Source organism: Chiloscyllium punctatum, chromosome 38, assembly GCF_047496795.1.
Source record: "Chiloscyllium punctatum isolate Juve2018m chromosome 38, sChiPun1.3, whole genome shotgun sequence".
Lineage (NCBI taxonomy): Eukaryota > Metazoa > Chordata > Chondrichthyes > Orectolobiformes > Hemiscylliidae > Chiloscyllium > Chiloscyllium punctatum.
Window position 1 is genome coordinate 16,786,582 of NC_092776.1, and position 18,500 is coordinate 16,805,081.

Genomic DNA, 18,500 nt, shown 5'->3' on the forward strand with positions numbered 1-18,500 from the left:
ACTTTAATGGTCTAGACAAGACAAGACAAGACATCTGGATCATTCCTTTCTTTGTCCCAACCCTCACCACCATTCACAATGGCTCAGGTACTGAAGTAGTCTGCGTCCGTAAGTAGCAAAATCTGAACATGTCTAGGCTTGAGTTGATAAGGGACAACAACATTAATACCACACACGTCAGACAACAACCACCAACAAGATTTAATTGTTCCTTGAAATTCACTGAAAGTGTGTCCCCACAAATATCCTAGAAGTTGTCATTCACCAACAGTTTAACTGGAGCAGCCATATTAATACTGTGGCTACAAGAGTAGGTCAGAGGCTAGGAATCCTGATTCCCCAATTTCCCTCTCCACCATTTACAAAGCACAAGATTGCAATGGGATACTCCCTACTTGTCTGGCTGAGTGCAGCCCCAACAACACAAGAAAACTGACTTCATCCCAGGCAGAGCAGCCTGCGTGACTGGCATAGGGTGTGCCAACTACAATAACTGACCAAGGCTCCTCCAACACAACCTTCCAAATCCACAATCTCCACTACTTGAAAAGGACAAGTTGAATGGGAACATGACCACCTTCAAATTCCTCTCTAAACCACTAACCATCCTGACTAGGAACTTTATTGCAATTCATTCACTATCTCTGGATCTAAATCCTGAAACTATTCCCAACATCACTTAGTTGCCCCTACAACACAGGGCCACACAAAGGACTGCAGTAGTTCAGGAAATTAGAAGTGGACAATAAATCCTGGCTGAGCCAGCAACATCCACATCCCATAAATTAATAAAAGAACTGGGCGGTTTGCTTTATTTAAACATTATCAGCAAAAGAACACTGTGCTCTTTGAACAGTGCCACTGGAATGTTTACATACACCTGAACACGAAGACAGAATCTAATCTGTCTAAAGAACGGCATTACCAATACTGCATTACCCACTGCTCACTGTACTGAAATGACTGCTGCAGAATCAGAATACCAAATTTCCTCAACATTCCTAATTTCCCAATGCAGAGAACAAGATTAGCTCCAAGAATAGCTGCCTGCATTCCTCTCCAAAATAGGAATGCCATCTATAGAGTTGGTGTTGGACAACTTAAAATGCATAAAAAGGTGGAAAAATCCCCAGATCCTGATCAGGTGCGCCCTAGAACTCTGTGGGAAGCTAAGGAAGTGATTGCTGGGCCCATTGGTGAGATATTTGGATAGCCACAGGTTAGATTAGATTAAGTACGGGAAGACTGGAGGTTGGTTAAAGTGGTGCCACTATTTACAAAAGGTGGTAAGGAAAAGCAGGAAACTAAAGCCCGGTGAACCTGTGTGGGCAATTTGTTGGAGAGAATCCGGAGAGACAGAACTTACACGCATTTGGGGAGGCAAGAACAGATAAGGGATAGTCAACATGGCTTTGTGCATGGGAAACCATGTCTCACTAATGTGATTGAGCTTTCTGAAGTAACAAAGAGGATTGATGAGGGCAGAGCAGTGGATGTGATCTAAGTGGACTTTGACAAGGTGATGCATGGTAGACTGCATGGTAGATCAAATGGAATACAGAAAGAACTGGCCACTTGGATACAAAACTGGCTAGAGGGCACTGAGGGACAGAGGTGGTCGAAGGTTGCTTTTCAGACTGGAGGCCTGTGACCAGTGGTGTGCCACTAAGATCGGTGCTGGGTCCACTGCTTTTCATCATTTATATAAACGATTTGGATATGAATATAGGAGGTATATTTAGTAAGTTTGCAGATGACATCAAAATTGGAGGTGCAGTGGACAGCGAAGGTGGTTACCTCAGAGGACAACGGGACCTTGATCATCAGATAGGCCGTTGGGTCAAGGAGTGGCAGGTGGAGTTTAATTTAGATAAATGGGAGATGCTACATTTCGGAAAGGCAAATCAGAGCAAGACTTACAAAATGGTAAGGTCCCGGGCAGTGTTGCCAACTAGAGAGATCTTTGAGTGCAGATTCATAGTTCCTTAAAAGTGGAGTTCAGAGGATAGTGAATGCTTGACTTTATTGATCAGTACATTGAGTATAGGAATTGGGAGGTCATGTTGTGCCTGTACAGGACATTAGTTAGGCTACCTTTGAAAGAGAAGCTTGAAGGGATTCAGAAAATATTTATAAGGATGTTGCAAAGGTTGGAGGGTTTGAGCTAAATAGGGTCAATGGAAGCTGAATAGGCTGGGACTATTTTGTCTGGAGCATCAGAGGTTGAGGGTAAACATTATAGAGGTTTATAAAATCATGAGGTGTGGATAGGCTAAATAGAAGGGTCTTTTCACCAGGAGCAAGTCCAAAACTAGACCGCATAGGTTTAAGATGAGAGGGGAAAAAAAAAAGAGGGGCAACTTTTTCACGCAGAGCATGGCGCACGTATGAAATAAGCTGCCAGAGAAGGTCAGAGGTTAGTACAATTACTACATGAAAGCATCTGGATGGATTTAGAGGGATATGGTCCAAATAGTGGCAAATGGGCTAGATTAATTTAGGATGTCTAGTCGACATGGACGAGTTGGATCAAAGGGTCTGTTTCCATGCTGTACAGCTCTATGACCAGTATTTGGCCAGGAGGCTGAATGAAACCATTTGCCAACTGAAACAGCAAATTCAGTTTAAAATTCTCAATCCTTTGGCACATTGTGCATATAGAAGCTATTTGTAAGATCTATCCAATTCAGTTTGGAGCTGCTGCTCTTTCCCCATTTTTCTGCAAATTCATCCTCCACAAATACACATCCAAATGTCTTAAAGTTTTCATTAGTGTTCATGGAATCTGCTTCCAATGGGTAGTGACCTTTCTGAACTTAAGACCTTCTGAAGAAATTTCTTGTTTCCCTCAAATTCTTTTGGCAATTATTTTAAAATCTGAGACACTTGGTTTTACATTCTATCCTAATGCTGTCCTTTGAGAATCCATACAGTTAAGAGTGCTGCTTTCCGGAATCAGGGTCACATCTGTTAATTGCACACACTGATCAGAAGAAGCCCACGCAGCGCACCTCTTCACACTCAACAAAGCATCTTCAACTCTGCTCAGAAGCACAGCCACAAGCAGCAATTACTCTCATAACTGCCACTTTAAAAAGCATTCCACCAAATATTCACATTCATCCAAACATTTCTTCACCCAAAAATAACCTGCAATATACAGACTATGCTTAACACTCTGCATTGTTTGATATGTTAATATAACAAGAACTAGGCCAAGACAGGTGCAATGCACATTAAAAGCAATAGGTTGCTCTCTGCAAAACTCAGCAGGACCATTGCAGTCTCTCTGGATTGTATGTTAAAGCCCCAATTCCATCTGCTGCATATTAAACAGATTCACTGTCACCATTCTGTACAAAATTAATAGATATCCCTATGGACAGAAAATCCTGGTTAAAGATCAGGCTATTACAACCCCAATTCACACCCTCTTTTCCTCAGTGGTCAGAGTATTGAGTACTGGAGTTGGGAGGTCATGTTGCAGCTGTACAGGACATTGGCTAGGCCACTGTTGGAATATTGCGCAATTCAGGTCTCTTTTCTATCGGAAACTTGAAAGGGTTCAGAAAAGATTTACAAGGATATTGCCAGGATTGGAAGATTTGACCTATAGGGAGAGGTTGAATAGGCTAGAGCCGTTTTCCCTGGAGTGTCAGAGACGGAGGAGTGACCTTATAGATGTTTATAAAATCATGAGGGGCATGGATAGAATAAACAGACAAAAATCTCTTCACTGGGGTGGGTGAGTCCAGAACCACGAGGTATAGGTTTAGGGTGAGAGGGGAATATATAAAAGACCTAAGGGGCAACTTTTTCACAGAGGGTGATGTGTGTATGGAATGAGCTGCCAGAGGAAGTGGTGGAGGCTGGTACAATCGCAACATTTAAGAGGCATTTGGATGGGTTTTTGAATAGGAAGGGTTTGGAGGGATATGGGCCGGGTGCTGGCAGGCGGGACTAGATTGGGTTCAGATATCTGGTCAGCATGGACGAGTTGGATTGAAGGGTCTGTTTCCATGCTGTACATCTTTATGACTCACTCAGTCAGTGACCACACTATTACAGTGCCCGATTAGGTACTCTTTATCACAGTTCACAACCATGCTTCCTTCCTGCGTCTGCCTCAATACTGGATGGGAGGCAAATTTAGAGATCCTATATTTCAGCTCCTACAGGTATCTGTCGCAGGCTTCTGGTCAAAGTTCATATAGTTGCAACTGTAACCAAATGAAATCTATTTTGCAAACATCTGCCATGCTGTTGAGCCAAAGCACAGTGCTCACCTTCAGTTCAGGGGCTCAATAATCAATATGAACTATGAACAAACATGCAGTGTTTGGGGTCACATGCTTGAAATAATCAACCTGACCTTTGCCTTGCTGAGCATGCAGTTTTAGCACTTCATTCAATGAATCAGTGTCTAGACTATCTGGTTTCTCTGTATTCTTTCATGGGATTTGGGCACTGGCAAACCCTAACTGAATTTGAACAGAGTTGCTTACCAAGTCAAGTGTTGTCAAGTATGGATTCGCTGTTCTCCCATCTGCTTTTGATGAAATCAGAGTGTGATGAGGATTTGGTACAAAGATGTACAAGTGCCAACTTGGTGAAGTTGGGGATTTCTCTAAGTTTTGCTCTGACAATAACTTAGATGAGCAGACAGACTCAAAATTTAGAAAGTTGAAATTGCATGCCAGAGAAATGGGCTAACAAGTCTTTTATCCCTCCACCCATAAAACCAACTTTTGTTGTTTATTTAATTCAGTCTGATGTTTTAACTACAACCACATATTGGTAGCTCATAGCTATTTATTTGTGATTAGAATTTACGTATTTGCAATAAAGAATAGTTCTTGTTACATGCAGAAGCCCAGTTAGTGTTTTGATATCATGGTTTAACAGACAGGTAAAATCAGGGATGTTTTGCATGCTTTGATTAAATCATTAACTTGTGATGACCCTGGAAATAGTTTGTTGACTTTCCCAAAGAGGGTGATAACAGTTGTAACAGTCACTTGGAGGAACGCAATGAGTCTATGGAGCAAAGTTACAGCAAAAGACAGGCAATGAGAAAAATAAAACAACTTCAAATGTGAAAACTTCTGGAGGGTCTTCCAGGGAGTTGTTGCTGATTTTTTTTTTGCCTTTATTCTTTCATAGGATCACTGTCAAGGTCAGCATTTGCTATTTTGACACTGCTCGATTGTCTCTAATTTGGTAGCCCATTTCAGAAGGCAGTTAAGAGTGAACTACATTGCTGAGGATTTGAAGTCACTTATAGGCCAGACCAAGTAAATGCAGCAGATTTTATTCCCTAAAGTGACAAAGGTTAGACAAGATTTTACTTCCATCTATCATGGTGGGATTTGAATCCAAGTCACTGGAATATTAGCCGAGGCATATGGATTACTACTCCTAATGACAATATACCCACTTCACCCAATGAATTTTAGGATATTTAATGGAAAATAAATGGGTTTTAAATGCTGCAAAGTCAAAGGCAGTCTGGAGTGTGACAATGCATTAGGTTTTTCCATTCTGTGGAAGGAGATTTGATCCTGATGTACACTGGTTCACTGCAGATAGCAGCTGTGTAACACAATCTCAAAGGCAGCTAGATAACTAAACTGAAAAAGTGTTCAATGTTATTTACTCGACAATACCAGGCTGCCAGAATGGAACAAAGACATTTTGTCCAGTACAGAACTAAGCCATGCATTTGAGACCAGCTAACCACGACAGCGTAATTTGCGAACTGCTATAATCACTTTTCACAACCAAAATACTTTAGAGTCAAAAAACAAGTAACATCTAGTCACTGCTGTAGGAAACAATGGCCAGATATGCACAGTGGCAAAGCAAGATCCCATAACCAGCAACATTTTATTCACAAGATAACCTGCTGCTTTGAAGAGGTGTTTAGTTTTCCCTGGTGTGACATGTTCAGTTCTGGTGTAAAGTTACAAAGTGGTATTATAGGATCACTTACGGTCAGATGGGATAGGGGGACTGGAGAGACAGGAATTCAGCTTTCCATCTCAGCCAAATGGCAGCAAATTCCCCTGACAGTGTGCTGTGTTCTTTCGCCACTGTACTGGAAGTAGTATCAGCTGCATCATTTGGCACTTTAGTGAGTTTTGAACCTATGGCCTTCTGACAAGGCAGGCATGCTATACACTGAGCACAGCTGACTTCTGGCTTCAGTAATATCCACTGACTGAAAAGGGATTGTTCTCAGGGGAACTGTGAAAGCTGCATGTAGAAACTACTATTTGATAACAGTTATTCTGGGATAAATGTTTGGTACATGACCTCTGTCCCAACGAGAGATTATCATTGACTGCTGTGATATGGTTAAATAGGTTAAGACTATGACGTTTCTACGATCTTTACATTTCTCATGTTTGGAAACCTCTACTGCTGCCAATAATGAGGCCCCTGCATTCACTAGTTCCAAGAACTGAGTCTGAAATCCCCTGACACTGAGAAAATACTATGTAGTGTCTAAATGCCTTTGCTGGGAAGAGATTAGGACCAGCACAGCTGGTATTAGTGATTGCAAATTAATCTGAGAAAAAGCTGGTAGCTTTCATGGAGGAATGATCATTCAGATTTTGACTTTTTTGTGGGGGTGCCTGCAGCAGCAATCTCCAACAAATGCCAGACTGTTAAATTTGCAGCGTTTAGGAAAGAGAAAGGGAATAGTCATCATGAAGACCCGATTCTCCTCACTACCCTCCTGATATAGGAAGCAGAATATTTCAAATATACTTGTCTAGATCATTACATTCCATTCAGTGTGAATGAAATTTTCAAGCTGTCACCTAGAACAACAGATTTTGTATAACTGTGCCTCAAATCTTTGCACTGTCCCTGTTAGAACCTAACTGTGTGGATATCACAAGAGGACAAATAGATTGAGTTCTAATGGCCACTACAGCTGAATAGTCCTATCAGCATGGAAGGAAGTTAGGAAAAACAAAATATTAAAATACACTGTACTATGAACTGAACTGACTTAGAATCAGCTTTGCTCACCTGCTAGAGTGTAGTCCATGTCAAATCCAAAACATTTAATCTTCTCCATTGCCAAACTGCGGTTTACAAACACTCTGAAAAGGAGGAAAAACAAGTTCATTGCCACAAGGAAAAAAAGAAAGAAAAAAGGCAGAAAATACAAATAAATAGTCAGCATAATCAAAAAGCAATGAGAGAATGCCAGAAGAGTGGGGTTGGTGGTGGTGGTGGTGGGGGGGGGGGGGGGAGAAGGGGGAGGAGGAGAGAAGGAAGCACAGTACTTCTGATTACCTAACCTTTCCCTGAGACAAGGTCAAAGCTAAAATGTCAGGAACATGAAACAAGATTGTTATAGATTAAGGGTTTATGCACTTTGAAAATAGGATTCTTGATTCGGCAAAAATGCTGTTTGATAACCTTCCATTAAAATAATTGATTGGTATTACAGAACATTTGTTATAAGAAAAAGTCGATGTTTTTTTGTCTCGCACTCATCAGGACTTGGGGCCTTGATTCTAAAATCTTAGGAAGCAAACAGATGGTATAAAAATATGGTCCCAATTGGTTGGACCATGGTTTGCGAGGCGATACAACCGAAACTAATAATTATCAATATTAGTAGAAATTAAACTCTAACCAGACAAGTATATCAATTCATCAAGGCTTTGTCATGAGGAATGCAGTAGGAATTGACAATCTTTTTTATCCTTTCCTCAGAAAAAACCTGCAATATACGGGCAAATTCCTTTCACCAATAAAGGAAATGGGTCATGCAGGTGAACATACATACATAACCTCTACCACAGCAATAGCCTGACTACTCATTAAATTGCGTTCTGGTGTAATTCTTAACAGAGTTGGGATTATTTGGTATATGCTGTTCTTTAGCAGAATCATACCTCATGTTGGACAAAGTTGCAAACAAGGGTTGGTTCAACAGTCAGCATGCTGGATTTCAATAAAACTAAATTTAAAACATTCAGTTAATCTTGCAGTGAGATTAATTTAGGTTTGCTGGAAACTACATATATTCATACACAGGATCCTTTGATTTGTAAGAAAAAAATAATCTGTTCATACTCAAATTTTTCATTCAGGAAAGTTTTATGAAAACTACTGTCCCCTCCCTCCTTTCCCCATCGCCAAATACTGACCACTCTCTCTGCTTGGTCAAAGTTAAACCAGCTAACTAACTGACAGTTAATATTTCCTGCCACACACTTATGCCAACCATGTCAAAGTAGTCCGCACCTTCTTCTCATGCCATATAAATTACAGTACCCTTTCAAAGTTTGATTTCTTGCCTCTCAGTCCTCATGAACACAAGACAAAAATACATCCACTTGGTATTTCTTTACAACATGCTTTCACTTACTATTACTGATCAGGGATTGCTGTTCTTCCTAAAGAGCTATGGATATAGGGAAACCAGAAATTGAACTACCCATGAAAATGTTTTAACATGTTTCAGTTGAACTGTGCAGACTGGTAGAGGTTTAATTCAAAATTCAAAATTATTAGAAGTCCCTCAAATTTGATACAGAACTTATGACTATAGATTGTAAATTGTCAAGGACCCAGCTCCTATCCCTGTGGCACTATGATAGTTACAGATTCCAAACCCAAACATGATTCATTTAACCTGGTTTCCTCTTTGCTAACCAATCCTCTATTTGTACTATTATTTTACAGCTTCACTAAGACCTCCTATTATCAATAATATCAAAGATTCCTACACAATTAATTTTTAAAATCAATGCCCCACACTTACAGATTAGTCAAACATGATTTCCCTTTCAGAGAACCTTGTTGGCTCTGACTGACTACATTGAGACTTTCTGCTATAACTACATTAATGGTAGATCTCAGCACTGTCCTATAACAAATGTTCTTTGAATTTGCCTGTCATTTTCTACATTCACACATTTTTGCATAAGGAGTTAACTTTACTATTTTCCAATCTGATGGGACTTGTGTAGAATCTAGATAAGTTACAACAAATGTCATCTTCACAGCCACTTGTTTTAAGACCCTAGGATGCAAACCATCAAGATCTTAGGATGTTTCAACATTTCTCGAAACATTTCCTCAATACCCTTACCCTGGTGATTAAAATTGGCTTGAATTCCTCCCTTTCTTTCACCTCTTGATTTATAAGTATTTCTGGGATGCTGTATTTTCTACAGTGAACCCTGATGAAATATCTAATCTGCACGGGTCAATGTGGCACTGGGCATTAGCATCATCTGCAAAGATATGAGAGGGTGGCGCAGACTCATTTGGCCAACATCAGATATCTGACTGGAAAATTTAATTCTTTTTATATAACCAGCTCACAAATCCAAGTGAAACTTGGCTTTATGTTCCCAGACAGGGACTAATTCAGATGATGTATAATGCAGCAGCCAAAGGGGTTGCACGGCCTACTTCTACTACAAATCCCCAGGAACAGTTTGCAAATTTAAATTCAGATGAAAAGGTCCAAAACACGGGTTTATCAAGTGTTTGACTTTACAAGGGATTAACTAAATTGCACACTAATCACAATTAAAGCTGAACTCACTTCACAACTTTACAAACTGCACTTCTGAAATTTCTGAAGTTTGCTCATTTTTCATAAAATTCTGATGGGCATGTTATAACATGTAATTAGAACCAAGAAGTTTCAAGATTCTGCTGAAAGTTCACAACCTGAAACACTAATTCTGTTTGTGTGTGTGTGTGTACTTCCAGCATTTCCTGCATTCAGTTTCAGAATTTTCCTCTGATGTGGGGAAATGTGGAAAATTGTATGTGGATAAATAACTGTTCTCAGATAGGATTCCAGTAGCAGTGTTACAAATTGCCCAATCCATAGGGCAGAAAGGGGCAAGGGATCCACATCACTACTCAGTAAACCATGTAAGCCAGTGAATTCATGCATGTTAGAAAGACCACTTGGTTGTGGTGTCCTCCACATGGTATTCAGATTCACCACAGTTTCCAGCAGTCATGCCCTTATCAGGGAGGGAATTATGGGTGAATAACAATGCATTTTCATATCAACTCAAAGGTTTGTCCCTCCTATGTCGCAAATCAAGTTATTTACCTTTAAACATCCAGATTTAAGCCTGTTCAACCTCAGCAATAACCCATTCAGATTCAAGCAGCTCATTAAATGGCTGACTGCAATCTGATACAAACATACCTGACCATGCATACTCTCCTTGTTCAGAGTTGATTTAGTCCGGATCACATTCAAGGGCCAAGCGGTTTAGCAATCTTAATACTGACTTGAGAAAATAATAAGCAGCCGATAGACTTTAATGTGTTGTTTCATCTCTCAGGATATTGACAGCCCGAACTTATGTCAGAATGTTGTTAAATGCAACCCAGAGATTTAAACTGATATATTGCTTAAAGCCCACCTACTCTGCAAAACCCTTGTGCCTAGCTGGCTATATTGTTTAGTTTTACATATACTTTTAAAATGTGCTTAGTCTAGCTTGAAACCTTAATTACATGCAACTAACTCTACAAGACAGCAAAATACATAGTCCTAACTATCTGGACAGGCTTTCTCAACTGCCCCATGCCTCAATTACTTGCATTTCCCCAATATCTAGACCCTTGAGTAAATCCTTCAAGTGTAAAATTCACTGCTACATACCGGTGGTAAGCCTCACGTCGGTATTTCTTCATGGTGCTACCATCCATGGTCCCAGAAAGGTCAGCATTGAGTTTCTCACTCCACGAGCACATACTTGCTTCAGTAATCTGAGTGAGGAGAGTGACAAAACGTCATTCCATAGCAGAAATACTACCAAATGTTTCAGGTCTAACTCCATGGAGTAAACTTGAGCATCAGCTGGCATTGAAGGAAGTAATGCTTCTGCAATCTTTATAAAAGCTTAACCCAGTGACAAAGGTCACTATTGAACACAGTCTCCAGTATAAAACATCTACCTTCTGAAAACTCGCTAGCTACCTCCCCTTTAAAAAGGCAGCAAGTGTTTTGCTTTGAGGATAACTTTTCAGGTTATAGGTAATATAAACAATGGTCAGATGAGCTAAGACACAGGAGCAGAGGTAGGCCATATAGCTCAAGTCTGCCTCAACATTCAATGAGATTATGGCTCCCACATTTTCTCTATAGCCTTCAATTCCCTTAGGGATTAAGATTCTGTCCATTTCAGCCAAACAGATCAGTGTCACGTACGTTAGTCAGCTTTTATTTCATGAAACATAGATGTTGGGTGGGTGAACAATTATTGCCCATCACTAATTGCACTAGAAAAGGTGGTATGCTATCTTCTTGAACCACTGCAATCCATTTGGGATGAGAAGGTGTAAGCAGCAGAGAGCTATGCTCAGTGCAGTTAGGAAAGGAGTTCCAAGACAGAGAAGGGCAAAAGAGTTCTCAAACTATATTCAGGTAAATAGTCTACACAGTAGGTTTCTAGTGCAGTTATAAAGGAGACATTGCTACAATCAGTGTGCACCAGGCTGGATGCACAGTTGAGATCAAAGTGCAGTAGGTTCCTTTCATCTGAATTGCTTTAATAGTACATTCAGTTAAAAAGCCAATTGTCTACTCCTAAAACTTATACCCTCAGAGCTCTGACCATTTGCCAGTTATTTCCTGCCCCTCTTTTCAGGTGCAGGAACACCTGAAAATAGCAAGAGAAGAATGACTTGGCCAAACAAAGGTACTCACTAATAACAAGCAGCAATTAGAAAAAGCGTATTTGAGAAACATCAAGGAATTTCTCACATAAAATACTTCTGATAAATGACCAGCTAATTATGTTTTGGTGTCGGCTAAGATACCAAGAGAACCCCCTGTTTAAATAATGTCCTGGATCTTCAACATCCACCAGAACAAGCAGTTGGTGACTCCATTTAAAGCAAAGTTATTTCTTCAGTCCTGGTCTGTAGCATAAATCAAATCAAATCTTGGGACAAGTTGAAATGGAATAACATTTTGATTTAGCTGATAGCCAAATGTAGTGTGTTAGTTGATGACAATCCGCTTTAACTCAAATCAGTACTAGCATTAACCATTTGTTTCCTGGCCAGGACACAAGGGAAACTCACTACTCACCTTTCAATAATGTCAATGGATCTTAAGTATTCACTGGAACTGATCAATGGGTTTCAGCATCTCATCTGAAAAAACAGCAGCTCACTCATCTGCCCTAGTTTGTCTGCTAAAGCCTTGTACCAGGCTTGAATTCATAGCCTTCAGAAAAGAGGCGCCAAATGGTGATTTGTATAACATTGAATAGCTTCATACAGTAAAAATCACATCAAGTGTGCATATAAATGCTAGGAAAGCATGTATTCCCATTGTTAAATGCCAAATCACATCACTGTGGGTCTGGAATCACACATAGGCCAGACAAGGCTAGAATGGCAGTTTCCTTCCCTAAAAGGAGAGTAGTGAACCAGATGGGTTTTTCTGACAAACAACAATGGATTTGTAGTCATTATTAGACCCATAATTTCAAACTTTATTGAATTCAAATTCCACCATCTGCTGTCAGGGGATTCAAACCCAGGTTCCCACAACATTGGCTGCCTCTCTGAATCAACAATCCTGCAATAATCCCACACATCTAGATTATCTATGAACATCAGCACCCAAAGCAGCTTGCACACACGATACAAAATTAACTATCCAGATATTTAATTACATGTCTCCCAATGGCTCAAATATCAGCTTCTCATCAAACCTGGGCTCAATGTACTCACTCGTGTTACCAACTTCTATTAAGCTGTCAACAGATCGTTCCCCACTAAGATGGATGGTCTTCAGAACACATCATTCACTCACAACACAAGCTTGGCACAAATGTTCAATGAGAATTTGCAGGTACAGTTGGTTGTGTATGCAAGGTTAACTGCAATGTTCTGCCCTGCCTTCAGTTCAACTACAGAATACCAAGAGTGTTTTTTTCTGCCTGCTCTTGTCACTCTGAAAACTCAAAATAAAAGGGACAGTGGAAAATAATACAAAATGATTGAGTGACAGGAAACAGGGGTATGGTTGTTTTTGGGCTGAAGATAGAGTTTAGAGCAGGTCCCTAGATGTCAATATTGTGACTCTGGCTTTTCTTGATGTATATTAAATAATCTAGACCTTCATGTACATAGTACAATTTACAATTTGTGGACAACAAATATCCTGAATAATGAAAAGGATAGTGTAGATTTTCAAAAGGACAGACAGGATGGTGGAATGGACAGACAAGTGGCAGCTGAAATTGACTGCAGAAAAGTGGAAAGAGAATAATTTTGGAAGGAAGGACATAAAGAGATAATAAACAGTAAAGGGCACCATTCTAAAAGGGATGGAGAGGCAGAGGAACCTAGGTGTAGATGTGCATAAGTCATTTGAAAATGGCCAGACAGGTTGAAACATCAGTTAATAAAGCTTACATCATCTTAGGCTTTATCAATTGGAATACAGAGTACAAAGCAAGAGAATGATGCTAAACTTTTATAAAACACCGGTGCGATCTAAACCAAAGCATTATGGCCAGCCCTGAGCATCACACATTAGAAAGGGTGTGACAGCCTGAGACAGAGTACAGAAATGATTCAAAAGGAATGGTTACAGGGATAAGGAATTTCAGGTATAGAGATAAATTGGAGAGTTGTAAGCGGGTTAAAAATGAAGTGCTGAAAAGAAACTCAGCAGATCTGGCCATATCTGTGGAGACAGGAGTAGCATTAATGCTTAGAGTCCAATTTGACTCTTCTTCTTAGTAGAGAAGACACTTGATAGAGATATTCAAAATAACAAATATAAAGGGAGAAAATGTTCTCATTGATGCAAGATCCAGAATCAGAGATCAAAGATTTGAGGTAACTGGCAAAGAAGCAATGGAGACACCAGGAAAAAAAGGTTTTCAGTGAGTGGTAAGGGCTTAGAATATGTGGCCTAAAAGTAGAGACAACGTGAATGAAGACTTTCAAAAAGAAACTGAAATCATTATCTGAAAAAGAAAAAAAATCTGTAGGGCAATGGGTAAAAGGCAGAGTGGAGACATGAGCGAAATTGCTCCTTCTGAAAATATGTTGCTATCATGGCAATCACTCATTAACAAGTGTGACTGTCCACCTTTTTATTCTAATTCCCACTAATCTCACATCACCAGTCTTGTGTTCTGTCAATCCTTGCATGGCTGATGAGGCTGTGAACACAGACATGACAGGCTGAATGGCCTCCTTTAAATGTAACCATTCCATGACAAATGAACAATACAAAGCCTTGTTAGTGTCTGAACTGGAAGGCCTTGGAGAAAGTGCAATGTTATCATACCAGAATGTTTGTTAGAGTCCAGGAGTTATATTATGGATCACACAAACCAGGATTGTACGCCCTGGAAGTTAGAATATTAAGAGTAGGCATTGATCAAAGTTCAAAATATTAATATAAACAGATACGGCAAAAGAGGAGAAATTTCTTGCACCAACTGGTGAGTCTAGGAGCATGGGCAGAGCGTAAAAATTAAAGACTGAACTTGGAGTGAAATTAGAAAACTTTTACATGCCAAAGGTGGTAGAAGTTTGGAACTCTCCTCCACAAATGGCAATTGATTAAAGATCAAAATTAACTTTAATGAGATTGAAAAATTTGCTAATGGGTCAAAGGCAGAAAGAAATGGTATGACCCCATTGATCAGGCTTGAATGGCTAAACAGTTTCCTTTTGTTTCTATGTTCCTACAAGAATCCCCTTACAAGATGGCTCCCAAGCAAAAGCTGAAGGTAAACTACTTCAGGTCATTGCCAAAAGGCCAATGGTAAACTGCTATCACACAGCAAAGGACAGAGGATAATGATAAAATAAACCAGAAAATCTATTTGCACTAATCAGCCAGTCGGCTATTTGAAGGCATCAATTTCATTTGTGACAGAACAAACAGAGGGGTCAGGAAAACTAGTTATTTATTAATGTATCACAGTGGGTTGTCAGAAATGTGCAACATTGGAGCCAGGGAAAAGAAGAATTGATTATTGCAGCTGCAGAAATTTTTCTAGAACAAAAAGAATTGAAGGATTCCCTTATGGAGACCATTAAAATTAAGCAAGAGTTTGATAGGATAGTTCAATAAAAGATGGCTCCACTTACAGAGGGAATGAAAATTAGCTGACATTAATAGCCTTGCTTATTTTAAAAAGAAAGAATCAGAATTTTACAAGAGAGTAGTAAGAATGTGGAACCACCACCATAGTATGAAAGAGGAAGTAAATCAAATTAAGAAAGAAATAGAAAGATGCACCTCTTTTAGGCATACAACCTTCTGCAATAGTATTCCTCAGATTCCTAATTTAATCACGTCAAAGCTGTGATCAAAGCTCTGAAATTCCCTCCACTGTGCTGTACTTCAAGATGTTGTTAAAAACATGTTTGAACAAACTTTTATAGTTACCTGGCCTAATATTGCCTTTTGTGGTTTGGAAACCAATTTTGTGTACTAACTCATGATGCACTTTGGGTTATTTTATTGCAAGAAAATGCACAATTAAAAATACATGTCAGAATTGTTGCTGATGGAGTGATATGAAGTATACTCACAAGAGAATAATGTGGAATACAAGCACTGGCAGATACCAGTTGAGCCAAAATCTGTTATAAATGCTGGGTAATTCTAGGTGCATTTGGTAAAAATCAAAATTTAAAATAGCTTGAAGTGGAGAAGATAAATCAGAAAGCTCCTATGGAGAGAAAACGCAGGACCAAAACTTTCTATGCCATAAAATCCAAAACTACATGACTGGAATTAACTATGAAACTGGAGTGATCAAATTACACATAGTCTGATTGCATGGTGGAGCAAGCTCAAGTGACCAGTTAGCGCACTTCTGCTCCTATTTTGCATGTTTACATACCAGGTAAATTAGCCTCCTCTCACCTTTGTTTTTCTTTATTCTTTCAATGAATGTGGACATCACTGGCAAAGCCAGCTTTTGGTGCCCATCATCAACTGTTATTTGGTTGGAACTGAGAAATAGGCAAGAGATGATCACCTTATTGGGATTGTATTATAGAACCCCCCTCCAGTCAGCAGGAAATTAAGAAACAAATTTGTAAGGAGATCTCAGTTATCTGTAAGAATAACAGGTAGGGGATTTTAACTTTCCAAACATACACTGGGACTGCCATAATATTAAGGATTTAGATGGAGAAGAATTTGTTAAGTGTGTACAAGAAAACTTTCTGATTCAGTATGTGGATGTACCTACTAGAGAACCTGCAAAACTTGATCTACTTGAGAAGTAAGAGTCAAAAAGTGTGTCACTGGAAACACACGGCCAGTCAAGTACCATCTGAGGAGCAAGAGTGTCGACATTTTGAGCACGAGCTCTTCAACATTCCTGAAGAGGCGCTCATGCTCAAAACATCAACACTCCTACTCGGTCAGATACTACCTGACCAGCGGTGCTTTTCCAGCGTCACACTTTGACTCTTATCTCAAGCATCTGTAGTTCACTTTCTCCTCCTCTTGGAAAATAAGGCAAGTGACTGAGGTGCCAGCGGGAGAACATTTTGGAGCCAGCAACTATAATTCTGGCTCTAATTCAAATAGATTAGATTACTTAGTGTGGAAACAGGCCCTTTGGCCCAACAAGTCCACACCGACCTGTGGAAGCGCAACCCACCCAGACCCCTCCCCCTACATTTACCCCTTCACCTAACACTACGGGCAATTTAGCGTGGCCAATTCACCTAACCTGCACATTTTTTGTACTGTGGGAGGAAACCGGAGCACCTGGAGGAAACCCATACAGACACTGGGAGAATGTGCAAACTCCACACAGTCAGTCGCCTGAGGCGGGAATTGAACACAGGTTTCTGACGCTGTAAGGTAGCAGTGCTAACCACTGTGCCACCGTGCCACCCACTTTAAACAAACTGTGATGGAAAAAGATAGACCGGATCTAAAAGTTGAAATTCTAAATTGGAGAAAGGCTAATTTTGACCGTATTAGGCAAGAACTTTCAAAAGTTGACTGAGGGCAGATGTTTGCAGGTAAAGGGACAACTGGAAAATGTGAAGTCTTCAAAAATGCGATAGAGAGTCCAGAGACAGTATATTCCCATTAGGGTGAAATGCAAGGCTGGTAGGTGAAGGGAATGTCGAATGACTAGAGAAATTGAGGTTTTGGCTAAGAAAAAGAAGGAAGCATATGTCAGATATAGACAGGAGAGATCGAGTGAATCCTTAGAAGAGGCTCAAGGCAGTAGGAGTATACATATGATGGGAATCAAAAACGAGCAAAAAGGAGACATGAGATAGCCTTGGCAAATTGGGTTAAGGAAAATTCAAAGAGATTTCACAAAAATATTAAGAACAAAAGGGTAACTAAGGAGAGAATAGGGCCCCTCAAAGATCAGCAAGGAGATCAAGGCCCCTCAAAGATCTCCTGTGGAACCACAGGAGACGGGGGAAGATACTAAACAAGCATTTTGCATCAGTGTTTACTGTGGAGGACATGGAAGACATAATGTGAGGAAATAGATAGCGACATTTTTTTAAAAAATGTCCATATTAAGGGGCAGCACGGTGGCTCAGTGGCTAGCACTGCTGCCTCACAGCACCAAGGTCCCTCAGGCAGACTGTGTGGAGTTTGCACATTCTCCCCGTGACTGTGTGGGTTTCCTCCGATTGCTCCGGTTTCCTTCCACAGTCCAAAGTTGTGCAGGTCAGGTGAATTGGCCATGCTAAATTGCCCGTAATGTTCAGTGCATTAGTCAGAGGAAAATGGGTCTGGGTTGGTTACTCTTTGGAGGGTCGGTGTGGATTGGTTGGGCTAAAGGGCCTGTTTCCATACTGTAGGGAACGTAATATTACAGAGGTGTTGATGTTAGATGTCTGAAAACATATAAAAGTTGATAAATCCCCAGGACCTGATCAAGCGTACCCAAGAACGCTGTGGGAAGCTAGGGAAATGATTGCTGCGCTCCTTGTTGAAGTAATTGGGTCATCGATAGTCACAGTTGAGGTGCCAGAAGACTGGACTTTGGCTAACATGGTGTCACCATTTAAGAAAGGTGGTAAGTAAAAGCCAAGAAACACTAGACCGGCGAGCCTGATATCAGTGATGGATAATTTGTTGAAGGGAATCCTGAGGGATAGAATTTACATGCATTTGAAAAGACAAGGACTGATTAGTGAGTCAACATGGTTTTGTGTATGGGAAATTATGTCTCACTAACCTGATTGAGTTTTTTGAAGAAGTAATGAAGAGGATTGATGAGGACAGAGTGGTGGATGTGATCTGTATGGACTTCAGTAAAACATTCAACAAGGCTCCTCATAGTAGACTGGTTAGCAAGTTAGATTACATGGAATACAGGAAGAAGTAGCCATTTTGATACAGAACTGGTAGAGGGTTGCTATTCAGATTAAAGGCCTGTGACCAGTGGAGTGCCACAAGGATCAGTGCTGGGTCCTCTGCTTATTGCCATTTATATAAAAGATTTGGATGG

The 18,500-nt window shown here is 40.1% G+C and overlaps 1 protein-coding gene across 3 annotated transcripts in view; it reads right to left on the minus strand.

Moving 5' to 3' along the window:
• The window catches only part of nt5c2a (5'-nucleotidase, cytosolic IIa), a 78,168-nt gene that overhangs the window by 50,369 nt on the left and 9,299 nt on the right, over window positions 1-18,500 (minus strand). For all 3 annotated transcript variants that reach the window (XM_072557288.1, XM_072557291.1, XM_072557290.1), the window contains exons 3-4: window positions 10,670-10,776; window positions 7,042-7,115 (exon numbers count right to left, since the gene is read on the minus strand). In XM_072557288.1, the coding sequence (XP_072413389.1) occupies window positions 7,042-7,115; window positions 10,670-10,776 (181 nt within the window). The remainder of the gene's footprint in view (window positions 1-7,041; window positions 7,116-10,669; window positions 10,777-18,500) is intronic.